General features: G+C 42.4%; 1 protein-coding gene and 1 pseudogene across 2 annotated transcripts; one reads left to right on the top strand and one right to left on the bottom strand.

Annotated features, from left to right (window-relative positions):
• Positions 1-49: 49 nt before the first annotated feature.
• Positions 50-25105, bottom strand: DNAJC8 (DnaJ heat shock protein family (Hsp40) member C8). Of its 2 annotated transcripts, XM_037057159.1 has the most exons (9): positions 25000-25105; positions 22011-22112; positions 11612-11668; positions 8070-8136; positions 7472-7566; positions 5856-5927; positions 2872-2963; positions 1946-2021; positions 50-853 (listed from the first exon to the last, which is right to left on the bottom strand). In XM_037057159.1, the coding sequence occupies exons 1-9, from the start codon at positions 25075-25077 to the stop codon at positions 731-733; spliced, it is 762 nt and encodes a 253-aa protein (XP_036913054.1). In that variant the 5' UTR covers positions 25078-25105; the 3' UTR covers positions 50-730. The 2 variants fall into 2 exon arrangements, with proteins under 2 accessions (XP_036913054.1, XP_036913055.1); XM_037057160.1 differs by lacking the exon at positions 1946-2021.
• Positions 13282-15045, top strand: LOC118994520 (cyclin-dependent kinases regulatory subunit 2-like; annotated as a pseudogene).
• Positions 25106-26640: the final 1535 nt, after the last annotated feature.

Genomic DNA, 26640 nt, shown 5'->3' on the forward strand with positions numbered 1-26640 from the left:
GCATTGAAGTAATACCTTGGAATAATACCTGAAAAAGACTACATCCACAGTTAGGGTATAAAAATTTATTACAGAGTATTACACTAACGAACACAGACAGGCTAGGACACAGTGGTGCTGGGTGGAGGATGGCCAGCTCTTTGGAAAGTGAACAGATGTGGGCAGCTCGGAGCCTCATGCCACACAGACTGGCTGGGCAGACGGGAGGGCACATGCCAAATACCGTGGGACGTTGGGCAGCGAGGCACCACTGTGCCCACTGCCCTCCCTGTCTGGTCTGGGGCTCAGAAGGAGGCCAGATCCAGGAGCAAAACAGTGAAGCAAAGGGGCTTCCCAGGGTGGCTCAGGCTTGTCTCTGAAGTCACAGCAACACCACTTTAAGCAATGTGTTTAATTGGATGATTTCCACAAACTATACACGGAATCTCTAACCATGACAATTCAGGGAAGTACAAAACATTAAGTTACAGGTGGGGGGGAGAGAAGGCAGCACCAGGTGGCACCTTCCAATCTTGGTTGACCTGGGGAGAGGGGGGTTTCTTTTTAAACCGAGCCCCTTGTTTCAATGTACAAAAGAATTATTCTGATTGATATTAAATTGTATTGAAAACAAAATGGACTAAAAAGCAAATACTATTCTATGTTGGGGTGGAAATGAGAGGAAAGAATGAGTCCTTCAGAGCAGGAGGGGAGACAGCTGGGGATGGATCTGTGGCTGTGGCCCGAGTGGTCACTCACGCTGCTCCATTTTTACTTTTGGTGGTCTCAAGAAGGTCCGGTTTTTCTTCTCTTTCTTTCCCTTTGTATTTGCTTGGAAGTTTCGCCAGCTGTCCACACGACCATCTCGACTCTCCTAAACACAAAAGAGGTTTAAGGGAAGGAAAGCAGTGAATGAATAAGAGGAAGGGCCTGAACCTGCTCTGCCATCACCTGCCCCCCCATAACCTAGCTCAGCCATCGGGCACAATCCAAGAGTGGAACAGAGCAGGGTTTTCCTCCCACTTCCCTCGACCCAGGAAAGTGTCTTAACACCTCTAGAAGGCAGGATAAGCCAGTCACAGGTTGGAAGAGAACAAAATGAGTAATACTCATCTTGACAATGAGGCCACCATTTGTTGGGGACCTCTGGGCTAGACATTTAGTATATGCTATTTCTAATCCTCAGAACAAGCTGACTATGGTGTGTGTGGTGCCACCACCATTTCACAAATGACAACACCAAGGCTCAGAGAGGTTAAATAATGTTGTCAAAACCGTATGGGTGGCCAGTAACCCCGCCAATCTTTCCACTGCGCCTTTCCTACTCCCCACCAAAACTTGGATGGAGACTCGAAGCCAGCCCCCGTTGTGCTGAGAAGCCCTCTGGGATCTCCTTCTCTCTATCAAGGGGCGTAGTCATTTTCTCCTTATTCATACGTGCAGTGGCACAGAAACAAATTCAGTCCCTACCCTGACAGCTAAATGTTACAGAAGACCTCATGCCACACAGACTGGCCGGGCAGACGGGAGGGCACATGCCAAATACCGTGGGACGTCAGGCAGAGAGGTGTCTAAATGTGGCTCAGTGTCAAATACTACTAGCTGAGCACCTGAAGCATGTAACTAGGGTGTCAAAGAGAAGTCAGGCGCAAAAGTAGCAAGTCGCTCTACAAACTCCATGCTTGCCCCCTAAATTAGTGTGAGTCATTCTTCTCGAGCCCCCTGGGCAGCTTGTGCCTACCCCCATCTCTTAAACACATTCAGGGACCCTCAGTGCTCCTGAGGCCACAGAGCTATAGGTGGCTCAGGCAGAACAAGACTCACTTTCCAAAGCTCTCGCTCTCGCCCACACATCCCATTTCCCTGTTGGCCCCAGGTACTCCTGGGAATGCCCCAGGAGCCAAGTTTCTATACTGGGGAGTTCTTTTACTCTGAATAAGAATCCCTGGTCGCCTCAGAAATTTACCTCAAAGTTCTTCTGCCACTCCCTTTCCCGTTTGGCTTTCTCTTGCGCTTCAATCTCTTCTTCCCTTTGTCGCTTCCTAGGAGGGAAACCAGACCACAGTATTTATACGCTAGTTTAGAGATGGTGTGAACTGCACAAGTTAGGGCAGTGCAGCTCCCCACAGAAGCAAGTTCCCTAGGGCTCCACAAAACTGGCCGCCTGGAAAGGGCTCCCAGTAGCTTCGTGAATGTCTCATTCTACAACATGCAGATGAGGCTGTGGGGCAAGAGGTAAATTCCCCTTGCACAGACAGACAAGGCAAGATCACCAAAGCTCAGCCAACCCTCATAAGAGGTTCTAGGCTCAGGCACTGACAACTATCTGGAGAACCCAGACAACCTTACACCAGCAGAGTGACCATTACAGTAGCAGAGGTTCTTACTCAAGAGGCTCTCTGCACAAAGCCCATCCCTCAGTAAGAGCGCTTCATACAGGCTCGACTAGCACAGCCTAGTCATGGCTAAACACCAACCAACGCCACAAAACACATAAGCTAATTAACTCCGAGGTTTCTGATGAGCCAGGGAAACCTAAGGACACCACACGTGGTGTAGGTGATCACACGGTAGGACTCACCACTACTCACACAAAAGGCTCTGGTCTCAGCAACGAGGGCCCCAATAACTGCCTGTTTTACTCCAGGAAATCGGGAAAAAAACACCCAGCACTCCTGACTATAAACTCCCTAAGGACACATCTATTTAGTATTTCCCAAAGTCAGAATTTCTTAACCTGGTGATTCAAAACTTTGACTGTTTCAGTAAACTATTTTAGACAATCTCTTAAATGGCATACTACATTATTCCCTCACTAGGAAAATCCCCAAAGAGCAATGCTGGTTAATCTAGGTATTTAGATACGGTTGAAATGAACATAGTGATATATACCTTTCATGCATCTCTTTGGCTTCTCTCTCCTTCCTTTTAATTTCCAGCTCAGCAAAGAGTTTCATGGTCTGTTTATACACTGCTTGTTTGAACTACAAGAAAGTTAAGAACAAAAGAAAATAAAATTAAGTATTTTACCAGCTACCTAAATTGAGTACTTTCAGATGGAGCCCAAGACAAAAGCTGATTAGAACTCAGCAAAGAAAAAGAACCTTCAAAGAGAACCACTCAGTGACAGGCTCTCGGGAGATCCATAACATGTCTGCCTGTAAGATATTTCCGCCACTCTCACCATTCAGATAATACACAGAAAACTTGCTCTAGTGAAAATCAACAATAAGGAAAAAAGTCTACCTATTCATCACAACCATTTGAGATTTTGGAGGACCTTTTCCCCCAAAGACCTTCTAAAAATAACTTTCATTTTTTTCTTTTAACAGATATTTTATGATGACTCTGTGTTAGGCATGAAGTGGGTACTAGAGATAGGAAGCTGCTATCAAGCAGATCAGCTGTAGGGGCCTACTGACGGGTAAGGCTACTAGTTGCCACCCCTCCCCCCCCCACACACACAGTCTATTCTCCCTCCATTTAAAGTCCCTCACCTTAAGGCACATGGCCACACCACATAAAAGCCTGTGTTTGCTAGGTTTACTTGTACAGTTGCTAGGTGTGGTCCTATGTAGTCCTATGCCTTAAGTTTTAGCCCATGGGAAACTAGGAAAAGTGATGTAGCAACTTCCTGGATGTTCTTAAAGGATCAGGCTTATCCCTTCTTGTCCCTTTCCTCTGTTCTGAACTCTGAGGATGTGAGCGACATCGCTGTTGGCAGAGTCAGAAGAGACTGTCCTTGGACGACACACGTCCCAGGGCTGCCCTACCAAAGGCCATCTTCCCAAAGACTGTATTATACAGGTGAGAAAACAAAAGGCTATGTTGTTCCATCACCATCATTTTGGGTCCCAGTTGTGTGCAGCCGAACTTATGTTCTAACTAATACACTGACACAGACAGTTAATACATCAGATAGGAAATAGGTCTTTATCTTTAAAACTTTCCCCCACATACAAAATATTTTAAATATACAAAAAATATAGAAAATAACCCATCATGTAGATTTCATAGGTCCTATATCCTAAAACCAGAGACACTGGAGCAGCGAGTAATATATGGGGGGGAAGTAAAGGAGCCCCAAGATCTCTCACTTTTGTTAATGCTGTTACCTGTCCACAGTGAGAGTGATGCTGACCGACTCCGGTCCCCAACAAGGGAAAAACACCAAGGGAGTAAGAGGCTGTGATGCACACTTTAGTATCTCTGAAAGTTCTAAACTCTCCTGGATAAAGTTACTGGTGATTATCAACATTTTGTATTGTTTTGCTTTTTCCAAATTTTCTATCATAAGCATTTTCTATCAATGTGTTCCTTTACAGTAAAAAAAAAAAAGGCAACTAAAAACAGTTAGGGTTCTTAACAACTTAGAAGAACCAAGGAATATTTATAAGAGGGTCTTCAGAAAAGACTAGAGAGGATAACTAAAGGAAAGAGAATAACGACCTGGCTGGTGTAGCTCAGTGGATTGAGCGCGGGCCTGCGAACCAGAGGGTCATGGTTCGATTCCCAGTCAGGGCACATGCCTGGGTTGCAGGCCAGTTCCCAGCAGGGGCCACATGAGAGGCAACCATACATTGATACTTCTCTCCCTCTCTCCTTCCCTTTCCCTCTAAAGATAAATAAATTTAAAAAAAAAAAGAAAGAATAAGACTGAAGCGAAGAAAACCTAAAATACTGGCACAGAGTAAACCCAAAACAGGCGGCTAGTGGAAAACATGGACTAGCAGTTCGCAAGCAATGTTACCACAGAGCAGACGGACAAGGGGCTGTTAGCTAAATCACTGACGCAAGAAAAGCTGCAAGGAAATTTCCCCGGCAAGATGGCCTCTCCTCCATAAATCTTTAAAAACAAGACAGGCATACAGGTAAGGTACATGCTGACCTAAACGGAGGCAAGAGTAAGATGACTTTAAATTGTTCAGGCTAGAGCACAGGCGGCAAACACAAGGCCCGTGGGCCGAATCCAGCCCTGCACCTCGCTCCTACCCGCCGCAGTGCCAAGCATTCACTTAACTGTTAAGGAGAAATTACATTTATACAGCCCTAAAATTACATCTGGCCCTTTCAAGGAAACCGTGAGGCTGATGTGGCCCCTGGTGAAAATGAGTTTGACACCCCTGGGCTAGAGGCAAAAAGACATAAATATTTAAGGAGAATCTGCCTCTTAGCCAATCTCTACTAAATGACACCCTGGATTACCCAATGTTCTCCATGTCTCTGTAGATTATTACCTGGTGCACAAGGAGAACTTGCGGCTAGTAGACAGCAGTGTGAGAGCCGTTTGTGGGTGCCCCCAAAGCTGTCTATGCCAGTTACAACTCCACTATACTTAGTTGTATACTGTGTGATTTAAATATCACAGAAAGTAATGAATATAGTTATACAAATGTCTGTTGTTTCTTTTAAAAAGTAAGTATAATGCTTTAGAAAAATTCATTAAACAAAAGTCCGTAAAAATAACTGCTGTTGAATGAGGTACAGGTGAGACATCTGGAAAAGACTAGAAAAAAATCATAAATATCTAGGACTTCGCTCTTGGTTTGTTTCACGAGTACCTAAGTTTTTCATGTACTCCAAAAGAAAGTAAAAGTACTAGAAACTATGGATAATGCTTTGTGTATATGTTTCATAAAATAAATTAACTACGAACTCCAGAGAGCTAATATAGACTCAATGAAAAAGGCCACAGCCCTAGGTCAAAAAAGAGAGGTGAATTTTTTAAAAGGGTGAACAAATGTATACTTGGTATTTTAAGTTAAAGTAACGTGCTTATAGCACATCCCCAGTGTTCTTTAGGCCCCCCTCTCTTTACCCCACCAGTCGGCGCACCGAGCGCATGAGGAAAGGTGGCTTCCCCAGCTCTCACTCACCAGCTCTGGGTCATCCTCCTCCACATTCGTTGGCTTTCCTTCCTTCTTCAATTGCTTTTTTCGCTCTTTCACCTAAAAAAAATATTTTCATCAAAAATGAGCACTCACACTGTGAGAATATCCACGAAGCTGCACACGTGATGTGCATACTTTTCTATACGTATAACAGTGCACTGGAAAAAGATGAGCCTTACCCCTCCCATCCAAAACAGCAAGGAAAACTAAGAACCAGGGGTTCTTTCTCTAATCTAACCTAAAATCCAATCTACCTGGAAGGATGAAAGGGGACCAGCAAGGGAGCTGTCCCCAACTCATTAAATCCTAGGCCCGACTGGAAGAGCCTTTGATAAACTCAACACATTGCCTATTTATCTTTCACAGTCGATAGTTATGTATGTATAGTAAAAATATATGTATTAGAAGAAATTACAGAATGGTAAGTATGGTTTTTCTGGCATTTCTACAACTGCATTCTTAATCATTTTCACTGTTAAACCCCTTAAACCAATAATTTTCACATCGTGTCAATTGGTGTTTTTATCACCTTGGCAGCCACTGAGATCCAAAATAATTAAATATACTCATTCACACAAGAATGACATTAGTGCAAGTCATTCAGTGTTGCACCAAGCTCAGAAAGGCTGCACTGCCACCTTGTGGTCAGAAAGACTGAGGATGCTCCCCCGCAAGCAAAACACAGATGAAGGGTGTTCACAATGACGGAAGCACAAACTGTCCGGTGCTTTTCTGATTTTTACCAGAATTAGGCCTACATACACTCTTTCCAACACATAACCAGCAGGACATAATTATGGTCATATCCATCTCCTCTTTTCATTCATTCTCCTTGCCTAAACTTACAATCATTATTATTATTATGGTTAGTTATGTTTTCGATTCCAAAGCTCTTCAAAGGAAAGATAACATGCATATTCACTCCCAACTGACATATCCCTTATAAATGGCCTCAATATTCTTGCCCCAGCAAGGACAAATTAAAGCAAAGACCTTTCCTACCCAAAGCAAGACACCTTAACATTTCCCACCACTCAGGAGATTTTGGTAATGCAAAAAAAAATAACACCAGCTCTAACTAAATCTATTTCAATTGAACCTTTCCTTGTTAATATAGACATGTAACTCCTCCTGTTTTTTTTAACAAAAAACTTATTCACACCCCTTGCCAACCTACCTCAAGCCCATGCTCCAACCCACTCACAAGGACAAGCATAAAAATCAAGGGTCAAGTGTCCCCATACTTTTCCACTCTCAAAATGGAGTAATGTGACATGTAAAGAGAGGACGAGAAAGGCCCTCTCTCCACAACACAGGACTGGTAAGGAAAAAGGCTGGATCACTTCGGAGCCTTTTGGCTAAGACCAAGTAAAGGAAAGAGGGTGGAAAGCAGTGTCCTAGCCTTTCCTCATCCTGAGCGCTAAGGGGTGGATTACAGCTTTAGGCACACACTATTCCTCACCACCAGGCAAAGTAGCGGAGACCACATAAGCAGTCACAATCACGCCAGTAGGCGTCGCTATCTTAACATTAACCCTCCTACAAGGTGCCCAAGACTTGCTAATACTTCCTGTAAACACAGCAGCACTAAAAATACTTACAGTGTGTTCCACGTATTCTTTTCCTGCCTGAATTACATCCAGGGCCCTCTTCTTTTGTTCCTGATCCAGTAGCAACTTGTAAGCTTTGTCCACAGCTAATGCAAAACATTGAAATTAACTGTTTCTGCAAACACCCTCTGCAAGTCTGAACTATACTCAGGCAGTGTAAATGGACTTGTGCCATCTAAAAGCATTCCCTACTTTCTTAAATTATTTACTGTTGTTAAACTAATTAAAAAACATATAACTAACGCAATGACTTTCCTTGAGAGCCTGAAGAAAATTAAATATACACTCAAGGCTAAATACACCACATCTAGGTTTAACTGTGATAAAACACTACCAATCATTTTTTATGTTCACAGAAAAAAAATGATCCTATGCAATAACAGTCTTGTTGGCACATAGAAATTTTAACATAGTAAACTTAAGGTCTACTTCTTAAACAACATTTTGCTTTGGAATGACAACTTTCTACTGAACACCAGCTTCTTCACGACCAGAAGACAAAACTATTACATTCTTTTCTTGATTCAGGATAAGGAACAATTTGTCTCTAACCGTGACATTATTCAGAGGCAGGTAAATTTACAAATACCTTCAAAAGCCTTTTGTGCTCTGTCGGCATCATCTTGATTTTTGTCAGGATGCACCAGGATAGACAGCTAGAATAAGAAAAAGGTGGGGTTTGTCAGAGAGGAACATTTATGCTTTGCTTGTACTTCTTAAACCAAAAGCTCTAAGGTACCATGGCAAAAGACTGTTCACCAGAAGTATTTTTTTTAATTATAATTATCATATAAAAGACCCAGAAATACTGGTCTTTAACAAAATTCAAGCACCAGAAGTGAGATGCACAACTGGGAAACACTTAGGTTATAATCCCAATGCTGAGAACAAGGCCAACATTATTGTGGGTGTTGGGATCCCTTTGGGGAGACAGAGACAATGAAAACGGCCAAGTCCCTGTGAGGCTCCTCCTCCCGGACACTGAAGACACTGAAGAGCATGTAATGGGTATGAGACATCATCTCTTTCCCAATGTAAAGCTGTGTTTCTTGGTTCTGGCTGCCCTCCAATCCCATGAAGCTGTTAAAAAATACAGATGTCTATTTTCCACCCTCAGAACTTCTGAATCAGTCCCTGGCATCTGTATTTATTAAACCTCTACTAGACTGGGTATCAGATAATACTCAGGAATGAGAGTTAATTTTGTGAGTTGTAACAAGTAATTATGCAAAAAAATGTCCTTTTTTATGTGGGGGAACCCATCCTGAGTACCTAGGGGTAAAGTATCATGGCACCTGCAATTTACCGTATTTTTTGGACTATAAGATGCACTTTTTCTTTTCTTTTCAAATGTTATTTTTTTAATTCTTTCCTTTCTTTCTCACCCCCCCCCCCCAATTTGGGAGGAATAATGGTTGTTAATGCTGCTGCTGATTTCTGTTTACATTTACATTGGTGAAATACTATGTTATTAAATATTTTACTACATTTTTTGCTTCAAAAAATGTTCCCTATTTTCCTCTAAACCCTAGGTGCGTCTTATGGTCCGAAAAATACAGTACTCATCAACAATTCAGCCAAAAATATATGGTTAATGAGGCAAACTGTTTCCAAATAGATGGAGAGTATACTTTCTTTTTAAAAGCACATATAGCCCTGGCCGGTGTAGCTCAGTGGATTGAGCGCAGGCCTGCGAGCCAGACAATCACGGTTCGATTCCTGGTCAGGGCACATGCCTGGGTTGCAGGCCAGTTCCCAGTAGAGGACACATGAGAGGCAACCACACACTGATGTTTCTCTCCCAGTCTTTCTCCTTCCCTTCCCCTCTCTCTAAAAATAAATAAATAAAACATTTAAAAAGATAAAAGCACATATAATTTTAAAAACTTTATGTCAAAATAAAAAACAAAAATCTTCACAGGAGATCCTTTCAGATAGCTGTGATTAAGAACCACTGACCTGCTGTCACTGACAGGCAGAAACCAACTAGTTGGAACAGAGGGACTGTACCAAAAGATGATGGCAAGTGAGATCACTAGAGACAGAATCCTGGGATCTAATGCCAATGTCCATCACCTATTAGCTGTGAGACCTTGAAAAATTCACTTAACCTGTTTCTGCTTCATCTACTGCCTACATTAGGTACTTACATCCCACTGTATTGTTTTAAGGATGAAATGAAATAATGCAAGTAAAGAACTTGGAATACTGTCTAAAACACACTGACCACCATTAGCACACAGAAGACATACCAAGACCTACTCTGAGTGCTTCATATGCATCACCTCATTTAAATCCTCATAAGCCCAAGGGGTAGACACCATTATGTGCATTTCACAATTAAGGTAACAGGCACAGAAAGGTTGAAAGTAATGTCCCCAAGTTCCAACTGCTTATAAGAAGTACAGCCCTGACTGAAACTCAAGTCATACAGCTCCAGGTCATATTAACTATTGGAAATGACTAAATAAGCCCTGGCTGGCGTGGCCCAGTAGATTGAGTGCCAGTCTGCAAACCAAAGAGTCGCTGGTTCAGTTAGTTCTCAGTCAGGGTGCATGCCTGGGTTGCGGGCCAGGTCCCCAGTTGGAGATGTGTGAAAGGCAAGTTATCAACGTATATCTCACACAATGTTTCCCTCCCTCTCCTTCGCCCTCCTTTACCCTCCCTCTAAAAATAAATCAATAAAGTCTTAAAAAAATGACTAAATAAGAACTCTGAGTGAGTTCTTTGTTATAGCTACATAAAAGTTGACTATGAATTGAATGTTTGCTTATTAGAAAAGATTAGTGCAGAAATGAGGAAACTTAAAATTTTAGAAAAAAGAAAAAAGCTGAATAAACATAAGCGCAGAGTATAACTAAGAAAGAAAAAAACGATAGTTATATAATGGGAAATGATTGAGTAGGCAAAGATAAAACACATCTTGGCTTAAGAGTAGATCACAAGACGATTATGAGTCAGTGATGTGGGGGCCGTCGCTGTGCTCAAGAAGCAAGCGTTACACTGGCTATTAACAAGTATGTTGTGAGGAGCTGAGAATAACACTGGGCAGGGGTCAGGCTCTAAGTACACAGTACACCGATTTTCAACCTTTCGCCTCATGACACATATAAGCTAATTACTAAAATCTGGCAGCACACCAAAAAATACACATTTTGCCTATCTGAAAAAATAAGTATAATTTTGATTCAGTCACACTGGACAGCTATTGTGTTGGCTGCTGTCGGTACTGCACGTTTGAAAATCCTTGCAGAACACCCATTAAATACCTGGAAAACCCAATCTGTAAAGACAGGTTACAGGGACTGTGACTACTCAACTCACAGAAGAAAAGGCTGGGGGGGTGACTCCGTCAAACTGGAAGGATCTTTAAAAACGATACTATTAAACTTTGTAGCTCAAGTTATTAACATTAGAATGAACAAAAACCAGAGGATGTGGATCTCCTTTGCTAGAGAATTTCCAGAAAGCTCTCCTTAATGAGGTCTTAAAAATAAAGAACTAAAGCCATGGCTGGTGTAGCTCAGTGGATTGAGCACAGGCCTGTGAACCACATGATCATGGTTCGATTCCCAGTCAGGGCACATGCCTGGGTTGCGGGCCAGTTCCCAGCAGGGGACTCATGAGAGGCAACCATACATTAATATTTCTCTCCTTCTCTCCTTCTCTTCCCCTCTGAAGATAAATAAATAAAATCTTTTTTAAAAAATGAAAAAAAAAGATTTTATGTAACTGAGTTTTTAAATTTTTTTTAAATCATGCACTTTATTTTTTTATTTACATATTTTTTAAAGAGGGAAAAGGAGAGAGATAAAGAGGGAGAGAAATGTCAGTGTGCAGTTGCCTCTCATGTGCCCCGTACTGGGGACCTGGCTCACAACCCAGGCATGTGCCCTGACTGGGAAATGAACTGGCGACCCTTTGGTTCATAGGCTGGCACTCAATCCACTGAGCTGTATCAGCCAGGGCATCATAAGTTTTTATCTAAGAGTTACATCGCCTTAAGTTTAAAAAAAAAAAAAAGGTTAAATGCTGTCCCAAAAATCACAATGCAAGTCTCAAGAGAATCATCACATGCTTACATTTTCAAAATGTTCAAACTCCATCCACTACCGGGAAATAGTACCATACCTGCCGAAACCTCTTTTTTATTTCTTCATCTGTCACTTCAGGATCTATCTGAAGAACCTGAAAGAATCAAAGTCAAAACTGTAAAAGAAATTTAAAGAATTCATAAATTTAAGAGGTGCCCAATAATTATACATATTATAGTCAATATCTAGAACAGTACTCAGCATTCTAGAACTGTGGCAGGCACACAGTACTAACAAATGCTCAAAAGGCCCTGGCTGGTGCAGCTCAGTGGATTGAGCACAGGCCTGCAAACCAGAGGATTGCAGTTCGATTCCCAGTCAGGGCACATGCCTGGGTTGTAGGCCAGTCCCTGGCAGGAGACACATAAGAGGCAACCATACACTAATATTTCTCTCCCTTTCTCTTTCCCTTCCCCTCCTAAGATAATGTGTCCAAACAAAATGAGGGGGAAAAAGTGCTCCCTGGAAAAGGATTCCTGTAATAAAACCCCTCCAACTCCCAAGCTAATCTCTCCCTCTTCTACCTGCTGCTCAGTAAGGTAGAATCTAAGAAGACTACTCACATTTCAACTGATGGCCAAGATAACTGCTATTCACTGCATTACTTCTCCTTACTAGAAAAAAAAAAGCCACTTTTACGTTGCCCACCCTGTAGCGTGGCCAGCACATTTGTATGAAATAGAAAAAGACAAAAGCTCTAATGGAGTCCCATACACTCAATCTCAAGCCTTCCTAAATTTGCCAACCTCCCCAGATATTTATGCATCCGAATATACTTCTTATAGTCAGACAGGAACTATGGGGTAGTGAGTTCCACTTCCATCAAAAGTACTCTTTAAGCTTTTGGTCCTTGCCTTCCCTTTCTGAGCAATGAAATCCAAATACATTATACCACGCCAGGTAGAGTGGACATGTACGATAGGTGGGGAGTCAAAATAGCCCAGAGCAGAAGGTCAAAGCCCATCTGGAATAAAGAGGACAGCGACCACATGGGGAGTGGCAGCCAGTCACACAGTGTTAGAGCCTGAACGGAGTGAGAAGAGCACAGAAGGGCATCACAACATGAAATGCCCACGTGGGCTGATGAGGGCATCCTAGCATAGGGTGTTACACAGGCGGCCTGGCACAGGGTGTAGAACCCAAGCAGGGTGAGAGTGTCAACATTGGAGGGTGGCCCAGTGCAGGGTGTGAGAGACCAAGAGGACAGAGGAAGGCATCCTCACTGAAGTAGAGCCCAAAATATAGGGTGTTTGAGACCAAGCAGGGTTAGGAGAGCATCCACAAGGAAAGGTAGCCTGGCACCAGGTAAAGGAGTCCAAGCAAGGTCATCTCCACAAAGGAGTGGTCTAGCATGGAGAGGGGAAGCTTGGCTTGTTCATGGTAACGGGAGTGTCCATGCAGGAGGGCACCCGATGTAAAAGTGCAGCCCAATGCAAGATGCTGGAGCTCTAACAAGGTATAGAGAGAATTTCTGTAAAGTATAGCTGGCAAAGAGAGTTGGAACCTGAGCAAAGTGAAGAGAGTCTCCATGCAGGAGTGTGGACTCACACCCAAGTAAATCAAAGCCCAAAGTAAGATGACGAGGGTAGAAAGGGTGCCTGTTCGGTGGGGAGGATGCTCTAGCCCAAGAGGAACGAAAAGAGCCCCCAGGGGGTGAAGGGTGGGCACAAGCAACCAGAGCCATACCACAGGGAAGGGTAACTGGGCATGGGGGTTTTAAGCTCAGTTGTAGAGAGAAGGGACTTCACGGTGAGGCAGCCTGGTGTCGCTGTCAGAGTAAAGCAGGGTAAGGGCATTCACAAGGGGAAAAGGATGGCAATGGAGATCAGCTGCATATAGGAGGGTCAATTAAGTAAATACATATGTTAAATAGAAATACATATATATCTCAACAGAAAAGGGAACCATGAACATGGAAAGGAAAAAAAAACTAGAATAAACCCTGTGGTGTTGAATTAAAATTGGCTGTAAATGTGTATGTACATATATACACATTTCTCCCCTCTCTTCCTCCCTCCCAAAATCTGGGAAGAGTAACATCCCAGTAGTAATGAGTACACCAAACACTCAAATCTTGATTTTAAATATGATTCTTCTCTAAAAGGAACCAGGACTCCTCCATGAAATGGTTAAATTCCAGGTTGGGTCAGGAAAAGTACAAGAGTGCCTAGTAATCAAAGAATGATGAAGACACAGAAAAAAAGACAGGAGTTCACTTGAAAGGTAACCTACTGGCCAGACTTAAGACAATTTGAACATCAAAGTAAATGATACCTATTGTAAATATGACCCACAAGTCCCTAACAACAAATAAATGAGTAAATCGAAACTCTGATAAGGAGAGGATATTTACACAGTCTCAAAGTACCTCTCCATAAAATACCTATTAATCACAAAGGGAGGAAAAAGCAACTTCATGAACAAATCTAGCAGGCAACTCTTTTAAGTGATCAAGTACTACTTTATAGGTGGCAAAGACAAGAATGCGGCATCACTTGTGTTACTGCTGCCAACATTGCAGAAACCGATTCTAACGTGAAGAAACATCAGATAAACTCAAGTTAAGAGATATGCTACGAAGTAACTGGCAGGTAATCTGCAGAAATGTTAAGGTCACAAAAGTCAGGGAAAGCCTAAGGAGTTTTCCAAACTGAAGACTGAAGAGACATAACTAAACATAACAGAAGATTCTGAACTGGATCCTTTTGTTCTAAAGGTCATTATTGATACAACTAACAAATTTATATGGGGTCTGAGGAAAATAAATAAATAAATAAATAAATAAAATGGGGTCTGAGGATTATACAATATACAATGTCCTGACTTTGATGGTTATATTGTGGTTCAGTAGAAAAATGGTATGTGCAGAAAGGACACAAAGTATTTCAGGGCAATAAGGCAACATATTGGCAACCTATGTTTCAAATAGTTCAAGAAAGTCTTGATACTGTACTTGCAACCTTTCTGCAAATCTGAAATGTTAAGATAAAAAATTCTTGAAAAATTACTCTTCGGGTTAGTCGCAGTTGAGTCGTTACCTCGTTCAGACGCAGAAGGTAGCTGCGTGGGGTTGAGTCCATTCTTCCTGCCCCATCGCTCCCTCTTTGCGTCTTTCACCTTCTGCCAGGCTGGCCCACAAACAGATCTACTACTCAGACAAATACTTCGACGAGCACTACGAATACCGAATACTGGCATGTCACGTTACCCAGAGAACTTTCCAAACAAGTACCCAAAACCCATCTGATGTCTAAAGAGGAGTGGAGGAGACTTGGTGTCCAACAGAGTCTATGATGGGTTCATTACATGATTCATGAGCCAGAACCACATATTCTTCTCTTTAGACGACCTCTTCCAAAAGAGCAACAAAATGAAGTATATATGGGAATCGTCAATTAAACCTTTTTCAAATTTAATATATATGTGTATATAAGGTAGTATTCAGTGAATACTTGAAAAAATGTACAAATCATTCATCCAGACCTGTGCATGAGCTGTATTTTTCACAGCAACAGAGCTCTGTTAAATGCAACTGCAAGTAGGTTACTGTAAGGTGTTTAAAATTTCTTCTGGTTAACTCTTAATGTAAGTGCCTGCTTGACTTTACATGTTACTTTTGTTAAATAAAGTTTGTATGTTGCATTTAAAAAAATTACTCTTCAAAAAACAGAAACAATGAATAAATATCATGCAAAGTGAAACAGGACGATATTGTTTGATTCCACTTACATGAGGCACCTAGAGTAGGCAAATTCATAGACACAATGCAAAACAGCAGTCACCAGTGGCTGGGCATAGGAGGAATCGAGTTATCGTTTAATGGGTTTAGAGTGTTTGTCTGAAATGATGAAAAAGTTCTAGAAATGTATGGTGATGATGGCTGTACAACACTGTAAATGTACTTAATGCCACTGTAGTTCTATACCTAAAACTGGTTAAAATGGTTAATTTAATGTTTTTTTTAAGATTCTATTTATTTATTTTTAGAGAGAGGGGAAGGAAGGGAGAAAGAGAGAGAACCGTCAATGTGTGGTTGCCTCTCAAGCACCCCCTACTGGGGTCCTGGCCCACAACCCAAGCATGTGCTCTGACTGGGAATTGAAATGGCAACCCTTTGGTTCACAGTCTGGTGCTCAATCCACTGAGCCACACCAGTCAGGGCTAATTTTATGTTATGTATATTTTACCACACTAACAAAAAAATGTTTGCCCTGGACAGGTAGCTCAGTTGGTTAGAGTATCATCCCAATGTCCCAATACAACAAGGTTGTAGTTCAATCCCTGGTCAGGGCACATACAAGAATCAACAAACAAGTCCATAAATAAGTAGAACAACAAATTGATATTTCTCTCTCTTCCCTCCTCTCTCTCTAAAATCAATAAAAAGATTTTTAAGTCTTTTTAATAAGTGCAGTACATGTTATTTTTATAAAATGTTAATAATATTTATAATTTATAAATACTTAACAAAGTTATTTATAATTGTGAACAATTAGAAGGTAATTTCAAAATCCTACAATAAAGGAATTATTTCAATAATTATAGAAACTTTAAAAGGTTGTATACATTTTATTTAACAACGCATTGAAAATAGCATGAAGTAGAGACTTCAGTCAAGATGATGATATAGACAGACATGGTTCGCCTCTTCCCACAACCACATCAAAGTTACCACTAAAATGTAGAACCACCATCACACAGAACTGTCAGAAGTCTAGTTAAATGGAAGTCTGACCACTGTGGAATTAAGGAAACCACATCCAGACTGGCAGGGGCACACAGACATGAAATGGGCTGATTCCTCACCCACACATGGTAGATAAAAATTCGGGGGGGATATCGCAGGAGCAAGGAGTCCAACCCCATACCCGAACCCCCAGCCCAGGGTTCCAATGCCAAGAAGATAAGTCTCAAAACTTCTGGCTGCAAAACCACTGGAGATTGAGTTTATGGAAGAACCTGCCAGAGCCCCAAGCAGTTCCTCTTTTTTAAAAAAATATATTTTATTGATTATACCATTACAGTTGTTCTATTCCCCCCTTCATTCCCCTCCACCTGCACTCCCTTCCCCACTATTCTCCCCTCCTTAGTTTATAACCACGTGTCTCAATTTCTTTAGATTCTATATTTCCCCCACTATTCTTGCCCTCCCCCCTATTTTCTACCTACCCTCTATGTCCAATGCCAAGAAGATAAGTCTCAAAACTTCTGGCTGCAAAACCACTGGAGATTGAGTTTATGGAAGAACCTGCCAGAGCCCCAAGCAGTTCCTCTTTTTTTTAAAAATATATTTTATTGATTATACCATTACAGTTGTTCTATTCCCCCCCTTCATTCCCCTCCACCTGCACACTCCCTTCCCCACTATTCTCCCCTCCTTAGTTTATAACCACGTGTCTCAAGTTCTTTAGATTCTATATTTCCCCCACTATTCTCACCCTCCCCCCTATCCATTTTCTGCTTACCATCTATGCTATTTTCTGTGCCTTCTCCCCCCTTCTCCTCCTCCCACCCCCCTGTTGCTAACCCTCCATGTGGTCTTCATTTCTATGGTTCCACTCCTGATCTAGCTGTCCTCTTGGTTTGCTTTTGTTTTAGGTGTGGTTGTTAATAACTGTGTGTTTGCTGTCCTTTCACTGTTCATCTTTTTCATCTTCTTTTTCTTATATAAGTCCCTTTAGCATTTCATATAATAAGGGCTTGGTGATGAACTCCTTGAACTTGACCTTATCTGAGAAGCACTTTATCTGTCCTTCCATTCTAAATGAAAGTTTTGCTGGATAAAGCAATCTTGGCTGTAGGTCTTTGGATTTCATGACTTGGAATACTTCTTTCCAGCCCCTTCTTGCCTGTAAGGTCTCTTTTGAGAAATCCGCTGACAGTCTGATGGGTACTCCTTTGTAGGTGACTGTCCCCTTATCCCTTGCTGCTTCTAGGATTCTCTCCTTCATTTTAGTCTTGGCTAATGTAATTATGATGTGCCTTGGTGTGTTCCTTCTTGGGTCCAACTTCTTTGGCACTCTCTGAGCTTCCTGGATTTCCTGGAAGTCTATTTCCTTTGCCAGACTGGGGAAGTTCTCCTTTATTATTTGTTCAAATACGTTTTCCACTCGTGGCTGTTTCTTTCCCCCTTCTGGTACCCCTATAATCCGGATGTTGGAACGTTTAAAGATGTCCTGGAGGTTCCTAAGCCTCTCCTCATTGTTCTGAATTCTCATTTCTTCATTCCTTTCTGGTCGGATGTTTCGTTCTTCCTTCTGGTCCATTCCATTGATTTGAGTCCCAGTTTCCTTTCCATCACTATTGGTTTCCTGGACATCTCCCTTCATTTCAGTTAGCTTAGCCTTCATATGTTCCTCTAATTTGTGACTGTAATCTACCAATTCTGTGAGCATCCTGATAAACAGTGTCTTAAATTGGGCTTCTGAGAAGCTGGCAATCTGTTGGTCGCTTAGAGTTATTGGCTCTGGGACTTTGAGTTCCTCTTGCGCCATCTTTTGGGCTGTTCGTGCCTATTAAGCAGCAGGATCGGAGCCCTAGGTTTTCACCAGAGCAGGGCAACTAAGTCACTGGGTTGTGATGTGGTATGTGGGGGCGGGGTCAAAGAGGGACAATGGCTTCCCTCTGCCGCCTGCTACCGCGACCCCCACCGGCACTGCAGCCACCACCTGCAGCCACCACCGTCACCAGGCCCACGCGTTTCGTTCCACTGCACGCGAGTGTGCCACCGCTGTCAGCCCTCCACCACTGGGTTTGCCCCCTGGGGCCTGCGTGGTCCGTCTCACTGTGCGCAAATGTGCGACCTTGGTCAGTCTGCCCTGCACCCCGACTGGTTCCAAGCTGCCTGAGCGCCTAGGTCTGTCCTGCCCGACCCAGCTCCGCTGCTGGCTCCGTCTCTCTTACCATCCCCGTTGAACGGTTCGTAGCTGTCGACTTCCGTATAATTCCATTTTCTGGTCTTTGGGTGTGTCCTAGTTCTCCAAAACTTTAGTTGTATTCAAACTTGGTTGTGGGAGAAGGCACAGTGATTCCACCTATGCCTCCATCTTGGCAGAAGTCCTCCAAGCAGTTCCTCTTAAAGCAGCCACACACACAGACTCACCTACTCAGACTTACTCCCTCTGGGCTTACTCCACCAGGGCAGCAGCTTAAAAGCACCAATGGCACATGGGGAGGAACTGAAGTTTCTGGCATCAAAGTGAACACAGGCCATTGTCCCTTTTCTAAACCCTGCCCCACAGAACCAGCAAGCTGGTACGATAGATATTCTCCTGAGACTCCATCAATGTAACATTGTATGACCCATCCTGGAGATCCCCAGAGACCCCGCCCCACCCAACTTACAGACCCACCCTAGCTGCTTTTCCACCCGAACAGCTGCTCTTGGCCGATGCTGCACAACTTCCTAAACCAGGGGAATCAAACTCATTTTCACTGGGGGCCACATCAGCCTTGTGGTTGCCTTCAAAAGGCCGAATATAATTTCAACTCCTTAACAGTTAAAGAGTAGTTACATTTCTAAAATCTTAAACTTATTTGGGCCCTTTGAAAGTAACCACGAGGTTGATGTGGACCCTGATAAAAATGAGTTTGTACCCCTGCCCTAAACCCTATCAAACAAGCAACATATAGCCTCAGTGAGCCCTGGGCCCAGCACTAGCAGCAGCCAACCTAGATTCACAGCCTGGCTTTGCCTGGAAATCTCCAAGCCCAGCACAAGTAGCAGCCATCTCAGACTGCTTTATAGCTCAAGCAGAATGGCCCTGGACAAAACATAGGTGGGGGCTGACCTTGGTCTGCATCACTAGGGAACCCCAGGCCAATGCACCCAGTGGACAGCTACAGACCACATCAGAGCACCACCACCCTGCCCCTGCACAGCTGAACCTCCACGGAGGGCAGAGGTTCATAGTCAGTGGTTACAGCCAACCCTTGCAGGTGTCTGGCCTAGGTAAATCCCTCCCACTGATTGCCAACAACAACCAAGGCTCAACTACAAGAGGAAAGTGTACTCAGCCTACATGAAGGGCACACCTCAAATACCCACTTACGCGATAGGAAAGGCTGTGCCACTGGACCCTACAGAACATCTACTACATTAGGCCATGCTATCAAGACAGGGGTCATAGCAGCTCCACCTAATACATAGAAACAAACACAGGGAGGCTGCCAAAATGAGGAGACAAAGGAACAAGGCCCAAATGAAGGAAGATCAAATCTCCAGAGAAAGAACTAAATGAAAGGGAGATAAGCAATCTATCCGATGCAGAGTTCACAACACTAGTTATAAGGATGCTCAAGGAACTTAGTGAGGACCTCAGTCAGAAATGACGGATACATTAATTGAAATAAAGAACAATTTTCAGGGAAACAACAGTAGAGTGGATGAAGTTGAGAATCAGAGCAATGATTTGGAACATAAGGAAGCAAAAAACAACCAATCAGAACAACAAGAAAACAGAATCCAAAAAAATGAGAACAGTATAATCAGCCTCTGGGACAATTTCAACAGGTCCAACATTCATATCATAGGGGTGCCAGAAGGAGTAGAGAAAGAGCAAGAAATTGGAAATCTATTTGAAAAAATAATGAAAGAAAACTTCCCTAATTTGGTGAAGGAAATAGACATGCAAGTTCAGGAAGCACAGAGAATCCCAAATAAGATAGATGCAAAGAGGCCCACTCCAAGACACATTATAATTAAAATATCAAAGGTTAAAGATAAAGAGAGAATCTTAAATGCAGCAAGAAAAAAGAAGTTAGTTATTACTACAGGGGGGTTCCCATAAGATTGTCAGCTGATTTCCCAAAAGAAACTTTGCAGACAAGGGACTGGCAAGAAATATTCAAACTCATGAAAAGCAGGGACCTACAGCCAAGATCATTTAGAACTGAAGGACAGATAAAGAGCTTCCTAGACAAGAAAAAACTAAAGGAGTTCATCATCATCAAACCATTATTATATGAAATGTTAAAAGGACTTATTTAAGAATATGAAGATCAAAACTAGAAACAATAAAATGGCAAAAAAATACCAAATCTATCAACAATGAATCTAAAAAACAAACTAAGCAAAGAAGAACAGAGACAGATTAATGAATACAAAGAGCATTGTGACGGCTGCAAGATGGGAATGGGGTGTAAGGGAATGGGTGAAGGGTAAGGGAACTAAGCAGTACAAATAGGTAGTTACAGAATAGCAATGGGGGTGTAAAGTATAGGAAATGGAGTAGCCAAAGAACTTATACGCATGACCCATGGAAATGAACAATGGGGGAGGGATTCCCTGAGGGGAATGGGGGGTGCTGGATAGAACAGGAGGCAATGAGGAAAGAAAAAAATCATGAAAACTGAAATAGCATAATCAATAAAATTTTTTAAATTAAAAGAGCATGAAGTAAAAAAAACAATAATATAGTATGAATAAATAAATAAAATAATATGAAGTATATATATGATCCTTCATGGGTGTTTTTTTATAGATTTTATTTATTCGCTTTTAGAGAGAGAGGAGAGAAACACCAATCACCTGCCTCTCGTAGGCCCCAACTGGGGACGTAGCTCACAAACCAGGCAAGTGCCGTGACTCGGAATTGAACCAGCCACCTTTCAGTTTGCAGGATGGCACTTATTCCACTGAGCGACACCAGCCAGAGCCTTCCATGTTTTTTAATAAAACTTAAAAGTTTGAGTACAAACAATTAAAAACAGCAATTTCTCTTAGAATTGTACTTACTTATTCTTGCTTTATGTTTCAAATTTTAAAAAGAAATATGACTTATGCCCTGGCTGGTATGGCTCAGTGGATTGAGCACCAACCTGCAGACCAAAGGTTCACCAGTTTGATTCCCAGTCAGGGCACATGTCTGGGTTGTGAGCCAGGTCCCCGGGGGGGGGGGCACAGGAGGCAACCACATATTGATGTTTCTCTCCTTCTCTTTCTCCCTCCCTTCCCCTCTCTCTAAAAATAAACAAATAAAATCTTACAAAAAAAAAGAAGTATGACTTACTTTTATAAGGAGGAAAAGTTTAAAGTTATAACACTAAGGAAAAACAAAAAGGATACTGGCTTGTCTAAAATCTTGAGATCATTTTTTTATTTTGGGGATTTTTCATCTCTGTGGGGGGGGTAAAACAGAAAACTTTAACAAGCAAACAAAGAATCTAAATTTTTCAAAACTAGCTATCCCTTCACATCTGAAAATAAATACATATATATTTGGGCTATTTAAAAGATAATGGAAAATATTTATAGGGCAAATATCATCTCATTCTCCCTAACATGCTGCCTCTCAGATTCTACTCACAATAAAACTACCTAAGTTCCATTCCAACTATTCAATATAGCACAAATTAAGTGTGTGTTCTAATGTAAGTCTGCCTGCAACTATGCATATCTCCCCATCATAATGCCACAGCAACACCAGACAGCTCACCTCAAACGGGTTCAAATTGAAGTAGGAAGAACCAGGACGGGTCAATCTTTCAATCTGATTTTTGGACGTCAGAACTGAATCTCTCTTCTCTATTTGTTTCACCTAAAATAAAAGGGATAAAAACTTCATTTAGTTAAAAATAAATTCTGAGTTGTCATTTTAACAAGTTACTCACTGACATGTTCAGCAAACATTTGTGTATCTATGTGTGCAAGCTGTTTTGCTAACCACTTGGAGGAATAATTACAACAGCTACCATTTGCTGAATTTTAATAACATGAAAACTTTACACATATTTATTCCACTCAACAATACTATACAATAGATTCTATTACCCTCACTTCACAAATAAGAGAACTGAGACTTACAGAGGTTAACGGACTTGTTCCCAATTATCCAACTTATAAACAAGAATTTTAATCTTAGGCCCTGGCCAGCATGGCTCAGTGGACTGAGCGCGAGCCTGCGAACCAAAGTATCGCAGTTCGATTCCCAGTCAGGGCACATGCCTGGGTTGCAGGCCAGTTCCCAGCAGGGGACAGACAAGAGGCAACCATACACTAATATTTCTCTCCCTCTCTCCTTCCCTTCCCCTCTAAAGATAAATAAATAAAATCTTTAAAAAAAAAAAGAATTTTAATTTTAACAATCTGATGCCAGAGCAACCATTGAGAGAATTCAAAGTCCCTTCCACCATCTTCAAAAAGTCTTCACTCTAATGACAGAAGATGTACAAGTGTTTTCACACTTAATTTACAACTCTTTAAAGAAAAAAATACTCCCTGGATGGTGTGGCTCAGTGGATTGAGAATCAGTCAGCCTGTGAACCAAAGGGTCACTGGTTTGATTCCCAGTCAGGGCACATACCTGGGTTGCAGACCATGCCCCCGGTGGGGGCATGTGAGAGGCAACCACACATTGATGTTTTCCTCCCTCTCTTTCTCTCTTCCTCCCCGCCTCTCTAAACATAATAAATAAAATCTTTAAGACAAAAGAAAAATACAATTACACTGAAATGTATATTAAAAGCAGCATTAAAAAAGTATGTGGGAGGGAGCAAATTATTCTGCCTACCTAACTCTGTAACAGAGAAAAATTCCTGTCTTGAAGACAATGTGAAGGAGAACAGACACTAGGCAGTCCCAGGAAAATATCCTTGGTGCCACTATCAGAGATGGAATGCCAAATGGAATGAATGTTTGGTATGTTATTTACCACCATTATTCCTCTGGCCAAACGAGTTTGGAAAAATTTGCAATAACATAAAAAGCTGTTCCTTCTCATCATCTTCCCTCTTCACTCTCTTTAAAACACCATACCACTTCCCCCACCCACCCACCCAATCTTCTTTCCCAGGCTTATTTTTCCTCATGGCACTTAAATCACTACCTGACACTGTGTTGTACATCTCCTGGTTCCTGTTTAATCTCTCTCTATAGAAGGCAAGCTCTATGAAACGAACACAGGATTTCTTTCTGTTACTCACTGCCATAACTGCAGCACATAAACAGTGCACTGGTACATGTCAGGTCCTCAGTAAACACTGGTTGAATGATGATTGAAGGGTCCGCCTTTAAGGTCCTTTCTCACATCCAAGTCAAACAAACCAGGGTTGCTTTTTTCCCCTTCTTTTTAAACTAAGAGTAGGTAAGTGAATCAAGTTCCACTCTAAATGCTGAACACTTTAAAGTGAATGAGGCATTTCAAAAGGACAGACTACAAAGGATGTGCTCATTTACATTTTTTAAAGAATTTTTTTCTAGATTTTATTTATTTATCTTTAGAGGGGAAAGGAAGGAGAGGAGAGACATATCACTGTATGGTTGCCTCTTGTGAGTCTCCTGCTGGGAACTGACCTGCAACCCAGGCATGTGCCCTGACTGGGAATCAAACCGCGATTATCTGATTCACAGGCCCAGGCTCAATCCACTGAGTTCCGCCAGCCAGGGCTCTCATTTGCATTTTTAAATGAAATACGTTGGAGACACTACTATGTAACACACATCATTAAAGACACCAGAGGTAAAAGATAAACGTGATCTGGTGCTTCACTCTGAGTAGCTCACAACCTGGCGAGGAGCAACTGCAATCCTTAAATCCATGCCAACCTGGATTTAAAGAGCTCCAACTTCAGCCTTAAGTCTTACAAAGATGCTTCTGCTTATGAAACCCTTTCTTATACATGAACTCCATGAACCCCCCGCAAAAACTCGTTTTAATATTGGCTCGTTTTACAGGCATGGAAACAAGGTCTGACCAATCAAGGCCCTCAAATAATTCAATCACAGTCAACTACCACGCACGAATCCAATCTGAGGTCCTCTGACTCCAAATGGCATACTTTTTTTTCGTTTATTTATTCATTAATTTACTCAATACTTACTGAGTAACCATATGTAGTAACCGCTGGAAAAGCGACAGTAAACGAGGCTCAGACCAAAGTGACATGTCCTGACCTAACATGTACCAAGCTGTTAACTGCTGTGAGACCCAGAACAAATTATTTCATCTCCCTAAACCTCAGGTTTGTGATCTGTAAAGGGGAGGTAATGTCTACCCGGCTTGATGCACGGAGCATGGCATTCGCGGACGTCAGAAATAACCACAAGCATGATTCATTACAGAGGACTAAGTAGAGAGTGGTTCCGTTTAAAACAAAAACGGGGCCAGGACAGCTAAGTCGCCCCCAGGAAGGCCAGCCCCCACTCCGCGGAGTTGGGGAACTCCGTGCGCGCCTAGGTACTTCGTCGGGCAGACTCGCCATCTAGCCGCAGACTTCAGTCCCCGGCCCCTTTGTCGTCGCTCACGGGAGCCCCCAGAAGCTGTCAGGAGAGACGCACACACACACCCCCGGCCCCGCGCCACCCTGAAGGCCAGGCTGGAGGAGCCGCCCAACGGTCCAGGCCAGGATGACCACTGCTTTTTCCCGCCGGGAGAGGAGATAAAGGCGGGGTCGCCCCGGTGCCACCACTCATCCCTCGCGGTTCACCTCACTGTAGAAGGTCATAAATGCCTCCTCCGTGTTGCCTCCGCCGCCAGAAGCCCCGCTCTCGCCTGAAGCCGCCATTTCCCCGGGCTAGCCACCACGTGACTCTCCTGCGCAGGCGCTGACTCACGTGATTCGTACAAGCCCGCCTCTCTAGCCCCGCCTCCTTCTCTAGGACCCTTAAAGGGCTAAGAGCCAAGTCGGAAACTAGAAAAAAAAGGGTTGTTTTTTCTTTTTTCTTTTTTTTTAACCCTCACCCGAGAACATGTTTTCATTGATTTTAATGAGAGAAGGGCGGAGAAAGAAAAACATCTAACGGTTGTTTCTCGCATGTGTCCAACCAGGGATGAAACCTGCGACCTACACCGGTCATCCAGCCTGCATCCCCATTCGCCGCCCAGGAAGGACGTCGCAGCGCCAACCAATGGAGGCACACGGCCAGGACTCTTGTTTTGTTTTGTTGTTGTTGTGTTTTAAATCGAAGTGAAATACACATGGCATACAATTAACTACCTTAAAAGTAAGTAACTAATTATCATTTAGTACACTTACATTGTTGTGCAACCACCACCTCGATATACTTACAAAAGAGTCTGTTCATCCCAAAAGGATATCTGGCTCCAACTAAACCCTCCCATTCCCCCTACTTCCCAACCCCTGACAACCGCTCTGTGTCCTGTCTCTGTTCTGGACATTTCACATACAATATGTGACTTTTTGTCTCTACCTTCTTTTCACCTAGCATGTTTTCATAGTTCATCTAAGGTACTGCATATATAATTACGTCGTTACTTTTTATGGTTGTTCTGTATGTTCTGAATAAACACAATTTGTTTATTCATTCATTAGTTGATGGGAATTTGGGTTGTTTCCATCTTCTGGCTATTGTGATAATAGTGCTGCTATGAATATGTGGTACCTGTATTTGTTTATCAGTTTTCATTTGCGGGGGCGGGGTGGGGGTAGTGTATACCAAATACCTAAAGTGAACCTGCTGAGTCATATGGGAATTCTATATTTAACTTTTTGAGCAGTTGCCAAACTGTTTTCAACAGCAGCCGAAACATTTTATATTCCCACCAGCAATGTACAAGGGTTATAATTTCTCCACACCCTCACCAACACTTGTTAGTTTCCTTTTTTTTTTACTACAGCCATCTTAGTGAGTACAGGGATCTTTTGTACATGCTTACTAAGACCCTCCACTGGATGCCAAGCCTCAAAAAAAAACACAGAATCTGAGTAGAAACAGAATTTCTGAAAATGGAATGGTACTTAAAGATGATCTAGATTCCTGGCTGGTGCAGCCCAGTGGATTGAGCATGGGCCTGTGAAGCAGAGTGTGGCCGATTTGATTACCAGTCAGAGCACATGCCTGGGTTGCAGGCTAGGTCCCCAGTAGGGGACACGTGAGAGGCAACCGCACACTGATGTTTCTCTCCCACTCTTACTCCTTCCCTTCCCCTCTCTCTAAAAATAAGAAAAATATTTTTTAAAAAGATTATCTAGACACACAACAAATTATCACTAGGTAGTGGGCTTATAAGTGATTATTATTTCTACCAAGCTTTTGTGTTTTTCCAAGTTTTTTGCAATAAACATTTGAAAATGTGCTCCATAAGCATTTTTTCCCATCCAAGTCAT

Source organism: Sturnira hondurensis, unplaced genomic scaffold (genome assembly GCF_014824575.4).
Source record: "Sturnira hondurensis isolate 20B ecotype Veracruz unplaced genomic scaffold, ASM1482457v3 Scaffold0009516, whole genome shotgun sequence".
In the NCBI taxonomy this organism is placed as follows: domain Eukaryota; kingdom Metazoa; phylum Chordata; class Mammalia; order Chiroptera; family Phyllostomidae; genus Sturnira; species Sturnira hondurensis.

Coding starts and splice junctions, on each gene's coding strand:
- DNAJC8 (XM_037057159.1), bottom strand. CDS start 25,077: ATGGCGGCTTCAGGCGAGAGCGGGGCTTCTGGCGGCGGAGGCAACACG. Junction 8,137..11,611: donor TAAAAAAGAGGTTTCGGCAG/GTATGGTACTAT, acceptor TTCTTATTCTAG/CTGTCTATCCTGGTGCATCC. Junction 5,928..7,471: donor AAGAATACGTGGAACACACT/GTAAGTATTTTT, acceptor TATTTTTTTTAG/GTGAAAGAGCGAAAAAAGCA.